Source organism: Homarus americanus, unplaced genomic scaffold (genome assembly GCF_018991925.1).
Source record: "Homarus americanus isolate GMGI-L3 unplaced genomic scaffold, GMGI_Hamer_2.0 scaffold29478, whole genome shotgun sequence".
Lineage (NCBI taxonomy): Eukaryota > Metazoa > Arthropoda > Malacostraca > Decapoda > Nephropidae > Homarus > Homarus americanus.
In genome coordinates this window covers 1989260-2004659 of record NW_024747997.1, presented here as the reverse complement: position 1 = coordinate 2004659, position 15400 = coordinate 1989260, and the positions used below count along the sequence as shown (strand labels likewise).

Sequence of the window (15400 nt, the reverse complement as noted above, 5' to 3'; positions counted from 1 at the left end):
TGTGGTCCACAGCTCTCTTGTGTCACCCAGAGAGCATTGTGGATTCTTACCAGGTGTGCTGCCCTGAAATTTCTAAAATCAACATTAAATGTGATGGTACTGAGTGAAGTAGTGCAAAATGAAAACAAAGTGCTTTGTATGGTTTCAAACGGGAGTCACAAAAATGTTTTTTGGACTCTTAAGATGCTCACAGCTGCCTCAAGTTACTCTCCTCCTCTTCATCCTATCTGCTCATCTTTCAACACTTCAACTTCAGTTAGCATTTACAAATAAGAAGATAAAGCATAACACAGTTACATATTGTTTTTCATACAAAACTTAAGAGTAATAGGAAAATATGGGCTATCCAGGCACTTAATGGTTTGACTGGCAGTGCATGGTAGAGTAGATGACCGTGTTTATAATGGCCAAGGCTCACAAGATGAATATATTTACATCTGGTGGGTATTTAGAGAGGAAATAATAGAATTAATACAATTTAACTACCCTTAAACACCAATACTTTTCACATTATATATGATATTATGATACGTAATAAACTGCTCATATCATACAGTATAAGTTTTCATGTTTCCCACTTCCATTTATACATTCATTCAACATTGAAATCTGTTTTCAGACTTAATATTTCTGCCCAAAATGTATCATGTCACCCAACATACAATACCTAACCAAGGAATGATGTTCCTACAAATATTAATAATGAGAACAAGTTGATTTTAATGATGAATTTATTGTTGATAAATATTTTTGTATGATAAGAAAATAACAATAATGAGAGTAAAAGATTGTGCCTATAAAGTTTCCATGTAATACACAAAGAAACTTAACTAATAAACATGAATATGGGATGAGAATGGGGCAGCAGCACTAAATCTGTACAAGGGTTGTTCTCACATAATGCAGCTTGTATGTGTACATGTAAAACATTGCTTTCATTCAAAACAAGAGCATTAACATGTACGGTGACTGACAGACACCCTTACATATTAACACCTTACAGTTAAGATATTTATCACATGATAAAGATTTTATAAAGCCTTACGTATTTACAGTGGCTTCTAACACGCCTCTCTTAGACACGGAAAAAAATATATTTAAACGAGTTACACATTCAATGGGGAGGGTCAATTATGCTCTTGAAAATATATAATTTCCCAAGTTAACAATAATTTGGCATTTACATGTATAAAGAGAATGTGATTACTATATTAAAACACCTGTTCATTAATATATATATATATGTACATTTCACCATAAGCCATCTTCATTAGGAGGGTAAAAACTCATAATACAGTACAGGGCATAAGTAACATTACTAGTTCCCTTACACTGACAGCAGAGGTTGGAATGAATACCTAATAAAACTTAACTGCTGTCGGTAAATTAGGAACAGCGATTAATGGTACCGTACGTTTTATCCCGTTTAGGTGGGGTCGACTCCGGTGGGGGCTGTTCACAACTGATGACACGGAGGAGCTAATATTACAATATGCTATCTACTGTGATCAACATTGATGCAACATAACCAGTGCAAGCTTCCTCATTAAACTTTTAATTATATGTTCAATTTGAAAACTAATGTGAACAATGTAGGGGAAGATTCATGGAAGAAATAAGTGTCTAGAGATTCTCATACATGACTCAATCAAAGATATTTACTTTGTTACTACCAGCTATTTGCAATTCAGTACACAAACATCAATCAACAGCATCAGTCTTCATGTACTACACAACTGGTATACTATAATGTTGGTCATAATTAATAACTTGTAATCTTTTAAACAATACATTATTCAAATAGCTAAAACAATAAATTAATCAACAACAAAGCTGCAACAATAAGATCAACTATGTGTTCATTTATATTTGATTGATGATGTAAACATTTTAAAAGTTTTTAAACCAACTTCATACTCCAGTGGACTATACTGTATTGCATCACTTGCAATGAGAGCAATATTTCGTTGGGTTTGTCGTACATTATTTGACGCTAATCCTTCACTGTAATTAGCTTATAAGAATTGTCTTACAAAGTTTGGTACACACATTATGTGAATTAATACATTTTTCTGCATTAATAACATCCATAAAATATAGAAAACCTGGACAAGTGATTCATCGTTAACTAAAGTGTACCAAAGTTTAATCTGACCCTAAGTTCTCCAGTTTTCTGTGTTTACAATTTCCTAATTTAACACAAAGAAAGAAGTTCCTTCCTTCATTAAAATTTTTTCAGTAAATATTTTCTCCTGGGGAAGCACTTACAATAACCTTAATTCTTCCCATCTTATTCCCATGTTCTCTAAAGCAGTCATTAAAACTGTGTACCTGTATCACAATAATGAAGTAGTAAAGCCAAGTACCTCATCACCATGGATGGATTCCACCTTGTGTCAAGAGCCCTTACACAAGCTCCTGGCCACACTACCACACCCTTTCTATAAAACATATAACAATCACACCTCTAGTTTCTTTTCTGAACTAACTTAGGCAGTGGTTGTTCATCTTCATCACAGGGTCTGTCAGTCTTTGGTTTTGCTGTTCTAACTTACCAAATGGTACTGAAATAAAGCTAATGAGAATATAGTTTTCTGTGAAGCAATTGGAATCACCATAACAACACAGTTTTATATATTAATGGAACATACACTTCTCTGTAATCTGAATATGCACCATGTTAGATAAATGCTTCTATATAAAATTCAACACAGAATGTCCTATCAAAATATTACAAAAAGAATATTGTATTTGATATTCTGTCTGTATTACATCTCTTGAATATGGTATCACAACCACGATGACTGAGTTAAAATGAACCGATTCAGTTTTGGTCTTCATCCACTACTTTTCTGAAACATTCCCCTTTAAATATATTAATACGTCATAGAATAGTTTTTCATTAATCAAATGTTGCCCATTTGTTTTCACTTGCACCCCTGGTATCACTGTTAGACAAAGGGGCCTTATTATTATTTACTATTGTGTTATTGTTATTCCCTGCCGTTGCTGTCTTAGAAGGGCTGTTTAATGTAAGTTTTTGGAAGTCTTTGGAAAAGTCCCCTAACAAGTCTCTCTCAGATAGGCGAGGGGGTCGCTGTGGCTGGGAAGTGGTGCTGGAAGCTTTACCATGCTGTGCAAATGGTGGTTCAAACTGAACATAAGGGCTAGGCCTACCAGTCACTGTTCCTGTTGATGTCTCCTCTGAACTTTGGGACAACATGCTGGTTGCAAATGCTGCTGCTGCATTGCCTGCTCGAGTGGTACTTGGGAGGGAAGCTACTCCTGGAGGTTGATGCTGGTTGTAAATGGGATTTTGGCAACCAATTGGAGTGCCCATGCTAGTTTGTAAGGAGGAGAACTGACGGTACTCAGATCCACGTGGCTGGTACGATGCCAATAGGCGGTACTCTGAAGGGCGTTTTGGCGTGGCATTAGGTAGACCAGTAGTGTTGATGGCTGTGGAACGTGAGAGAGCCGGGTGAGGTGCAGTGGTACCAGGAAGCTGGGAGGTACTTAAACTGCCAACACCAACCCCTTTTTCAACAGCTGTTGATGCTCCTGTAAAGGACAACATATAGATATTAGCCTTTACAGTCAGAAAATAAACCTTGTAAATCACTGAATACCAAGCAGGGCTCCAGAGGACATAACTGTACCTGGTACATCCTTGTGAAATACTGTACTGTACTGCTCTATGTCATTGGTGGAACGAAATGATATCCCACTAGTTGTACTAACACTGAATATATATACAGTACAGTACTACCTGTACTGTATATATATATTCCCCATGTGTGTTAAGGTGAGTGTCGAGGTGGTGTCTGGGAGTGACTAGTAATACAGTCATAATAATGTTTGTAAGTGTGTAAGTAACTGAAATTTTACGCACCAAGAATTGGAGGGAAATCATTTCACGAATAGGAGAAACTTGTGGTGGCTCGCCATTGTTCTGTTCTGTTTTTTAATTTCATTCCACAGCCAATTATTTTAAAAAAGGAACCAGAAAAAAATAACTTTATTCCATTATCGCAATAAGTGTTGTAAATAATGTACGGTATACATGTATATTGTAAACATTCAGAGATATAATAAATAAGAGGGAGACAATACAACAGCCACCATAATAGAGTAATATAACAGAAATTAAACACTAAGCTGAGCACAGGTAAAACATGGTACCTCTGACGGGGGTTTAAGAGCCATATCAATCCCTTGGAGTGAAGGGGTTAAGAGCAACTGGGGGGGGGGGGGAAATCTCTATAGTACAATGCAGATAACAATGACAATTAATTTTAAAGCCTTGAGTTTATACCCTGATCAAGACTGCCCTCAAAAGTGGTGGCTAGATAGTCCCCAGCCCTAATAGGCTCTTCCCTCCCCTCACCTCACCATGTGGATTCAGGGCTACTCCTTGGGTTTTAATCTCTATCTGTCATCCAATTTACCATAAAGAGCATCACACATCAGTCACACTGGACCATGAATTTAATTTTATTCTTGCAAGCTGTGTTTTGTTATTTTACACAGCCATGAGCAGACAGACTCTTCATTTACTGTCATTCACTCAGTCTTGATGCTGTAACATCTCCATTAACCATTCATACTCTCCTGCTGCCACCGCTCCCTACATGTCTATTCCATTTACTTCCAGCACATCCTTCTGTCTCCCTGGTTTTTCTCTCCTCTTCCTCCTACCATCCACCTCTATACTGCACACTCTCTACCAGTCTTTTACTTTCCTTGTACCCAAAGTACTGAACTTGAATGAAATATAAAATAAAATAAAAATATAAGCAATTGGGCATCATTTTCCACTTTCTGCACTAAGTACACAAATATTCCTTGAAGTACAGCAGCATATATATTATTTTTTGTTTATATAGTATGGTATTGAACTCCAACAAATGAATCATGTGTTCTCATTTTTAGTATGTGAAGATGTGGGTACGATCTATTGACTGTGAAAACCTGTAATTGTAAGGAACACTATACACCACGTTACTTATGCGGAAAATCCTCTAAAACAACTTGCTTACTGAAAATAATAACATATTTACACAACAAAAACCTGTATTGGGGGTTTGACTCTTGACTTCAAAACTTTGCTTGTTCTACTGAGAGTATTTAGTAAAAAAAACTGTAAATGAATCAAGTTTTATAAATAATGTTGATTTAGTTATGTTAGCAGAGCAAAACTTTAAAAACATTATTGTGTACATTACACAACCACCAAGATCCCAACAACAACTGCTCATCAAACATGTGGGAGTGTTCAACCTGGTAGACTGGATGTTGATTTGCTTGTAGGGACAGGTGGTGGCGGTTGGGCAGGTCTTCCTCCGGGATGAGTCTTTTGGGGGAGGTCCTTGGCATACAGTGGATCGAAGATTTCATCCTGTGGAGACTCCAGGAAGATGAGGTCCTGAGATGACCCGTCCTGGAAGAGTCGAGAGTAAATAGAACGAGAGGTAGAAGCACGAGACAGTTATTGTGCAACTACTGAACTGTATATCTGGTAAAAGCTTTATCATGCACTGGATATTTCAGAGGTTTCAAACATGTAAAATATTTTCTTAATAATAATGTACTGAACAATATTTAGAAGCAAACCAAAGCATACATGAAGTTCAAGGGTGTATGAACAAAACTTTGTAACAATGCAGGACATTCGCCCAATGGACCTGAAAAAGCATGCACTGAAGCAGGCAAATAAAAAGCAATACTGGAACAAGCATATATACTATCATGAGGACACCTATTTACCATATCCTGTTTTAAAGTTTACAGTACAAAAAATAAAAATAAAAGACATAATTCAAATTAAAGCTTAAAAAAATTGCAACTATGCACCCTAAGAATCCAAAAAATAACTAAATAAATAATAAACTGCAACTCAAGGTCCCAGAGGCCTAAAGGGAAAATGATGAAAAATTTATTACCTCCTCACCCGACCCCTGATCTAAGCCAAGGTGCGGGCTAGGGCTCCTTGTGCGGCGGCCTAGGGATGGGGGAGGTGGGGGCAAGGGGCTCAGGGATGCCCGGGACGAGTCCCGAGACTTGCGAGGAAAGGTGGATGATGAATGAGGAGGAAATGGGCTGGAGGACCGTGAGGAAATAGGTGCATAGTAAGAATACTGAGGAGAGGGAGAGAGACTTCTCCCTTGAGGTGTGGGAGAGAGACTTCTCCCTTGTGGGGAAGGAGAGAGTGGGGGTGGAGAGATGCTGGTTAAAACAGCTGGGAGACTCATGGTCATGATGTCTGTGGGGTGAGAGGCAGAGGAGAAGAAGAGGAAGTTACCAGCATAGCCAGGTCTAATGGGAGAGGAAAAAGTGGCCTGTGGTATATTTACAGGAGAACATAGGAGAAAATCTTCTGAGTTTTCTATGGCTTCAAACTCAGCTACTGGCGCTCTGTCATCTATAGACTTGGTAAGCTTTGAGTAAAAATACCCGGGCGTGCCCCCTTTGGTGGAATATTTGGAGAGTGAAGCAGAGAAGGCTTTACTTGCACCATACTTGGGGTAATCAATGCAAGAGGAGGAAGGATCCAAACAGTCTACGTGACGTGATCTTTTTGAGGACTTTGTAGGAGAAATGAACTCATGCCCATGGTGAAAACACATCCTTGCAGAAGAGAAAACAGAAGATGCATTGCAAGTGCCAGTAGTATTAGATATGGTGGTTGTGGTTCTACGAGCAGAGGCAGAACATTCAGACGCAGGACAATCACAGAACTGCCTGAGCGTGCCTGATTTGCCACGGCCTCGGGGGGACGTCGACTGGCTCGTACATACAGCAGAGACGTTGGAGACAGAAGGACGAGGAGAAGGAGAATGTGGCGAGAGGTGGGTTTGTCCCCAGATATTTTCATCTAACACAGAGGAACCATCGTCCCCATAAACAGTGTCGACGGAATCAGATTCATTGTGCAGAAGCTTAGGTGAGCGAAAGTGCGAAGAGGAGGGGCTGCCTACAACATCCTCATCTTCACCACCACCACCACCACCATTGTCATCCTCAAAGGTGACAGGGAAACGGTAGCCAAAAGATGTCATAATGGGAGGAGGAAGTTCAATGTTTAAGGAGAGGTCAATGAGAGGGAGAGAGGTGAGGCTGGCACTCAGATGCTGCAAGAGATATACAATAGTGTCTTAGTTTCTCACCCTTCAATACCTCCTTTATCTTCTTGTATCAAACTCCAACTACATTAATTCTTACTCCAGTACTACAGTAGTTATACCCACATGAGTTGTCCCTTTAAAAGTTTGTACTGTACTGTATACAATGGAAAATTATGTGTAAAAAAATCATATTCTGATGACATCCAAACCCAATAGTATTCATATCAATCACTTATATTACATCGTTATACAAATATATTACAAACGTATAGTAATGCCTTTTCACAAGAATTCATTTTACAGTGAACGACTTATTTAATAAACGTGAGCAGCATACAACCCACAGACTGTTTATACCATGCAGACAATTAAAATACAGTCGTCTTATACAGTTTTATCAAGCATTAACTGCATACCTCTACTGTACTGTACTGTATTACCTAAACAATTACAGCACAGTACATTATCTTCCTTTTCCATGTTCACCATTAATTTATGATGACACTTTACAACCACTTCCAACTTTCTATTAACTTATAGGATCAGAATATGTGGCAGCTATGATTCTTTTCTCAGGAGGTCTGGTGGACATATCCAAATGACTTCATGTGATAATCATTTTACACAGTGAGAGGAAGTCTGTCTGTTATTACCACATGGCTACATCACACAGTACTGTACTTGCATTACATTTCAGTAGTACCAGAAGACCATCAGTCCTACCAATACAACTCACTAACAAGAAAAAACTAACCACAAGGAAATACTAACTCCCTCAACACCATGTAATATATGAGAATCTGTGAGCATGTGTGTGTGTATGTGATAGAGGCTTTGCTGAAATAAGGAACAAGGTAAGTGTACAACAAAGACTGGGAGAGCATTATGAAGGCAAGAAGATTATTTTCATGAAACACATAAAGACAATGGAAGCATGTTGGGCTGGCCACCATGTGAAGATAACACTTTTATTATCAACATGTGATGAAATATTGATGTATGTTACTCACGACGTTTTCAAGTAGAGATGATGACAGTTGAGGGCCTAAGTGAAGCAGTGTACTGAAGTAATACCATCTGTGTAACCTTACAAACACTGGGATCATCAAATATCATTTATTAAGAAGTGCTAATACTAAATACCATCAGTTCATGCATTCATAGCTACACCATCAGGATGCTGTATTCTATAGAGTAAACAAGGCAGTGGTGTTTCTCCAAGAGGGTCCCACTTTCTCCTCCCCCTAGTAGAACAAAACACAACCACACATTTTATGAAGATTATGATATGTTACAAGTTAGGGAAGGATATTTTAGGTGATACACTGATTATGGATCCAGGGTCACAATGTTGTATGGTACATTACTGCATACAGTATAAAATTGTTAATTAATGACCCTTAGAATAATTTAATTTGCTCTGCAACCCTAACTACTCGCCTCCAGTATTGATGATGGGGATGTATATATACAGTACTACCATGTCTTCTGGTAATGGCTACATATAAAATACTTCTTACCAAACACACAGTGACTGAACTGTTGAGCAGATAACATGTGTCTCACGTCTCATCTCACTAAAACAATCACCAAACCTTAATTGTAGCTACAGTGACCCTCATACACAATACAGTACTGTGCTCCTACTAGTAAAATAAACCACAATATCTATCATTTTCAAATTTCAATACATAATTCAAAGAAGAAGTTACTGTACTATAGTCTGTTGTACCATGGGAGGTACCCGACAACATTCTGGCTATGGTCGCTGCACTAAGACGAACATGATGGCCTCCGACTGACCTCCTACGACTATCCTACTCTATATACATGTGGTAAAAGATAACTCGTGTGAAATGAACAAGTAAGGCACTCCAAAATTACTGAAGGGAACAATGTGGCACTGTAAGACTTCCACCAGAGAAACATCGTGACTATATACAGTGCCAGAAGCCCAAGACCCAGAGTACACCACCACACAACACAAAACAAAACTACATTTAACTTGTTTAATGCATGTGTCTGTCAAGCATATCAACCAATTTTAAGCATAGGTTTATGGTTTTGTTTTTTGCATTCACTGAATTTTCTTAAAGCTTCGTTATTAAGTTTTTTTAAAGTTTTGTTTTAATGTACAAGATGTGCATAAGTTTTTTTACCCATTTTATAATTCCTAACTTAAAAAAATGTATATAAATAAAACACAACAGTTTTATTATACTTGAAGAACTCAAAAGACTGGGTTCTATCTTAATACTTTTGATATTATTAAGTTTTATATTGAGTCAAATAATTTATGGACACCCTGTACAGTATTACTTCAAAGATAATATAAATTTGTACAGCATTTTCTTATCAGATGCCAGAGTTAGAAGAGTTTCAATGTTAACACCTGGAGGATGGTACAGTACATGGGGGTAGTGAAACAATATCAACTTAACATGTGTTCCTTACTATAAACTCAGACCAACACTACATCACTCACATGCCATTACTGGTATAATGATATAATGGAGAAATACATAGAAACCTACATCTTAGGATAATATATTTTACTTGTTTGTTCCCTTTATTGTGAAACACCACCATGGTCCACTTTATCACTCAACACGTCAACTCATAAGTGGATTTACGATACTGTATATAAAAAATTACTCGTGATAAACAGATACAGTATTCTGAATAGGGTAGGAATTTTTTTAATTAATATTTTAAAAGAAATTTTTAGGTTACCAGTTTGGTTCAGGGAGGATTCTGTTCGATATCTTCCCTGCCCCAACACGTGATATCAGCCAGGGAAGGAAACTATCTGCTTATTGATGATTTTTCTCGAGATTTACCTGGTATATTTAGTATCCATGGGACTTGGAACTGACTTTACTGTTAATTAGGAAGTAGTTTTTGATAGTACTGGACCTTTACTGTACTACTTAACAATGAGGCAGTCCCAATACAGGGTTTATTGGGTAGAGAGAGAGTCGGACTTCCTGTTGATGCAAGAATCTGATTTAGGTGCCACTGGTTGATTCAATGGGAGCGCCTCATTTAAGACTCACTACAGCCGCCTCCAGTATTCATTTGGTATTCAAGAGTTTTTAATGTATTTTAGATTTCTTTATGTCACGTACTACTGTGTAATTCTTCTTATGTGGTCTGTTACACGTCTCAATACACTTTGTCAGGAATATATCAAAACAGAAATAAGACAGACAGATATGGCTATTATTCACAGATATAAGTTTTGGAGTCTTATTAGGTTAACTTAACAATACAAGCACAGGTATATGAAAGTATAAAATCTCAAATCGGAAGCATAACTCAATTACTGTACTATAACCCTCATGAAATCTTCAAGATGAGGAAAAAAACGAAAGAATAATCTAATCAAGAGAATGACAAATGGGAAAACACCCCACACTGAAGATAAGTTCCTTCGGCCTTATGACCCGAGTAGTGAAGACAAGTCAAACTAAACAATAAGCCGATGGTTCACAAGGAGGCAATGTAGCCGGATCTCCACTCACCTACCTTAACCTTCTCTTCACCCTCCCCTCCCCCAGTAGTAAGAAGCCGATCAGTGGCGAAGAGGATAAAAGTAAAATTACTAGAGACTGGATCCTGTACATGTAGCCTCAACCCATCAAACACTAACATTAGGAGAGTAAGATATAGCTCCTTTACTTCCTCCTGGTCTTGGCTTGTATGTCCACCTAAGACAACAAACCTCGCACCATGAACTACTAGAAACACAGGGATAAAATGTAAACCCACTAATGCAAGACCAAGAGGGAAGAAAGATGGTGGGAAGTCAAAACACAAGAGGAGAAAGACCATAGAGACAGAGAGAGAGAGAGAAAGGGAAGTTACAAGACAAAGAAGTGGAGGAGGAATAAGGATATAAAGTTAATGATAAAGATAGAATAGGAGAGATTAAGGAACAGAGAGAGAGAGAGTGTAAGAGAAATATAAAGTATGGACAAGAATGAGAAGTTAACCTGAGATAATAATTGGTTGTCATGTTAAAAAGTACCGGTAGTCATGTTAAAAAGTACCGGTAGTCATGTTAAAAAGTACCGGTAGTCATGTTAAAAAGTACCGGTAGTCATGTTAAAAAGTACTGGTAGTCATGTTAAAAAGTTCCGGTAGTCATGTTAAAAGCTCTCCTGTAAATAAATAAATATCTTCATCAATAAACAAATTAAATCATGTCATTCTTTTGTTTAATTTTCTGCCAACTTTCAAGCGCAAAAGCCAAGTATGACAAGCCTGAAAAAGCATAAGTCTAGAGTAACTGTTCTGTACTCTTGTTAGTAGTTTGGGTTCAGCTTTTGTTAATATTTCCTGTATTAAAAGATTCTCTTATCTTAATGACTCCTTCTTTTAACCTAATCCTCAGATGTTTAGAGTAACGTGGATTTTGTGCTCTGATGTTTCATTTGTCCATTAGCTAAAATAATCATCTTCCATCTGAAGTGGCGGCAGATATAACACAACCCCTCGACAGTCAGACCGGACACAGAGGAATAATTCTTTATGGCAGCTGATGTGTTTACAATGTTTTATGATTCCCAAACAATGTGAAGCTTTATGTAGAACATTTTATCACTATCAGTAGCATTCCATTAACCCTTTTGCCACGGGATGTTACCCTAAGCTGAATAAAATCATCTGGGGGTAGCCAGAATAATATGGCAAGTGCGTGAAATGCGGCAAAAAGGTTAAAGAAAAGGTTAAGTTATAAAATCAACACCAACAATGGCATCACTGTTTACTTCTTCATCCTACATGCTAAGAGGAGTGAGGTGATCATTCTCTCCTTTATATCTCAACTAACAGTACAACTCTGATCATCACGCCAGCTAATCATCAACACAGTACTGGAACATGAAGCTTGTATGGTGTTGGAACTGACAGTGACTATATTATGGTGTTGTGTCACTATCAAACAAAGATAACACAAACATACAAGTGACCACTGATACTCTTCACTACTGTATTTAACAAACTCATTTGCTCAAGAGGACAAAGTCAAGTACATTTTCCCTGCCGTCGTGCATTAATTATCACAGAAAGAGACGGACAAAACTTCTCTGGCTATGCAATGTTACCAAAGGGTATTAAGAAAAACTAATCTAGAAATTCTTTGTTTTTCCAAAGCCAAACTGAGGCAAGTTTCTGATTATCAAAGTTGTACTGAAATGTCACACAGTTTATGAGATTATATGTACATGTTGGTTTATAGATAATAATGTGAGCAATCCATACAGTTCATCTATCTATGTCATCACTGAGTGTATTGCATCCATAGCTGCATAGGCAATTAATGATGTACAAGGCTTAGCTGCAGCAGCAGTCAACACGAGGCAACTCACCCCACGGTACACATTGCCTTTGAACATCCAGGCTGCAGGTTCGTTATTAAAGGCCAAATAAGATGGGATAGTGAGTGACTTTCTTAGCTGAAATCACAAGAATATAATGAAGGAAAGTTGATTACACACAACAATTTTAAACATCAGAAAGAAATACGCCTTAAATAATAAAAATAAGGTATTATTCACACCATTCCAGGTACAGTGTATACTTCTTGCTTGATAATGAACCTCAATTTGTTCTCAATACAGAAAGAACTGTACCCACTCAAGAAGGCAGATGAAATAGGATGCTGGTGCTGAAAATCTTTATGTGAAGGTTATACCAAGACCTCAAGATAAAGGGTTGTGTTACACTGTACAGACAGGAGCCAAGCCATTACTGTGTCCTCTTGCTAATAACTGAGAGCAACACATGCACAGTTTTATAGACAAGTTGATTTCATTAACAGCCCAGAAACCAAACAAACTTGGTTAAGCCATAAGAAAAGAAATGAAGAGGCAGATGTAAACTATTCTGTGCCCAAAAAATTATTCACTATTATTAAGGGCAATGGATGCAAGGAACAATTACAGTACAGTATATTGTTCCTGCCATAATCAACCTGTACTCGCCATTATTATTCATAAAAATCATTCTTTAATTATTATTATTTTGGAATGAAAAAATTAGCAATTCTCTTGTATTTAAACAATTGCTCATCATTCTTTGGCTAAACAAGTATGCATAAATATTTTATCAAGTACTGTACTTAAAAAATTAATACTAATCATTATTACTTTTAACTCAACATCTAGCCATGATTAATATACACCTGAATTACTAATCAAATATAGTACCTGAACAATCTTTCATAATTATTTTGCACCAATCAATCATAATAACAAATGACTAAAATTGAAAGTGTGTCACTTGATCTCACACATAACAATTATATTTGAAACGTTCCAAACTTATGAGACAATTACATTCCTTAAAAAAATACAATTTCAAACACAGGAAACAGATTGTATGGTAAAATATATACGTACAGTATATAAATTAATTCCTTTATAAACTAAACCTGTACTTTGATAATATTGATCATGAAACATCAGCAGTACAGTAAACAATACAGACTTAAGAGATGGGTCAAGGCACTGTTATCAGACTGTGTATTAGTGTATGTTGGTCTGTCTGAGTTGAGGCAATAAATATGGTCAACTTGTACTACAGGAGGAGTCACAATATAAAGAGTAACAGAGAAGCATATGTTTCAGTGTCAAAATACTTCTGCATTAAATATAACATGAGATTAAACCACAGACGTCAACCCCACAGCTGCTCATTAATGACCCTTACACCCATGGTGACGTTCCAGAATGCACGCCTTTTCTCACCACTGTTTAAGTGCCCAGCGTGGGTTATCAGGTTCCAGTGTGACTATTTGCCTGTCACGCCACACCTCAGCCACAGGGAAGCTTCCTGAACGTAATTACCTACTTTTGTTTGTTTCATTTTCATTGTTTGTCCATTTTATCATGTTGTATCAAAGTAATATTACTAAAAGTAGTGTAGCTGTATTGTAGTGTAGTATTACTGGAAAATTATGCTATGATTATGTTATAAATGTATTTATTTATGGAATTATTATTATTTTATGCATTACTTGCTCTACCAAACACAAAGACAGCCAGACAGCCTGGCGACAGACTGTGTGTGTCGCCGAGCACTTCTTATGAAAATAATGCAAATGAAATATTCTAAATGAATTATTTATAACAAATAAGTATTATGATCGGTAAATATATGCATTACTGGCCATCCTGGACACAAAGGGGAGCAGAAAATGGCCGTTAAGTGCGTAGGTGACCACGAGCGCTCACCATCACAACAAGCTGTCCCCTTATCTCCCTCCCTCCCTCACACACACACACACACACACAGAGTAACTGTTTCTCCAGGCTTAATTTCTTCACTTATTTACATGTTTATTTAAATATATTGTTCTTCAACATTTCTATCTCCTCTCTCAGTTATTCTCAGTTCAGTATTCTTAATTACCCCCTCCTCCTCCTCCTCCCTTTTCATTAACTGATATACAACAAACTACAGCTAGACCCCGACTTACGACGGGGTTAGGGACCCAAATCCAGGTCGTAAGTCCGAATGGTCGTAAGTCCGACATAGATAAAAAAAAAAAAATTACATAAAAAAATCTACAATGAAATACAGTACAGTAAAAGTAATAAATAATGAGGAATGGATACAGTGTGACTGAGCACTTACCTTTAATGTAGTCAGCCGAATGCACATGGGGGCCCCCATAATTTTCTAATTATACATGGAGACTACATTAACTGGAAACGTTTCGGTATAGAAAATGTGTGTCATTTGGAAAAAAAAAATAAATAAATAAATAAAAAAAAAAATGGTCACAACTGCGGCGGTCGTAAGTCCCGACGGTCGTAAGTCGAAGCAGTCGTAAGTCGGGGTCTAGCTGTATATCATCCACTCGTAACTTATCCAATTTACATACTGAATATCAACAGCCTAGAATTTGGTAAGCTGAAATAACAGTTTTATACAGTATGCAAATTTAAACAAGAGTTCTTCATCTACTGCGTAACTAATCAACCTCTACGTCCACAACTTTACGACACAACTTAACCAATTACGGCCAGAGTCTCAACTTTAGGTATGCGTGCGGTTCATTTCAGGACAATAAGCAGGGAGGAGTTGAATTTCCTACACGGACCAGATGAACAACCTTGAATACTGTACCGCTCTTAGGATTAGCACATGAGCCAGGCAACAAACCCAAGCAGTACTGGTAGTATCTCTCTCTCTCTCACACACACACATCCCCGGCACCACAAGAGTGAAAGTTAGAGGAGGTGGCACGACTCAGTTTACAGTAAGCC

At 37.4% G+C, this 15400-nt stretch overlaps 1 protein-coding gene across 7 annotated transcripts in view; it reads right to left on the bottom strand.

Annotated features, from left to right (window-relative positions):
• Positions 1 to 713: 713 nt before the first annotated feature.
• Positions 714 to 15400, bottom strand: part of LOC121879914 (DENN domain-containing protein 1A-like) — a 35059-nt gene continuing 20372 nt past the window's right edge. For 3 of the 7 annotated variants that reach the window (XM_042386714.1, XM_042386715.1, XM_042386716.1), the window contains 4 exons: positions 12497 to 12583; positions 5943 to 7130; positions 5281 to 5440; positions 714 to 3561 (listed from right to left, as the gene is read on the bottom strand). In XM_042386714.1, the coding sequence (XP_042242648.1) occupies positions 2903 to 3561; positions 5281 to 5440; positions 5943 to 7130; positions 12497 to 12583 (2094 nt within the window). In that variant the 3' untranslated portion in view covers positions 714 to 2902. The remainder of the gene's footprint in view (positions 3562 to 5280; positions 5441 to 5942; positions 7131 to 12496; positions 12584 to 15400) is intronic. The other 4 variants (XR_006091467.1, XM_042386719.1, XM_042386717.1 and 1 more) reach the window with 4 other exon arrangements.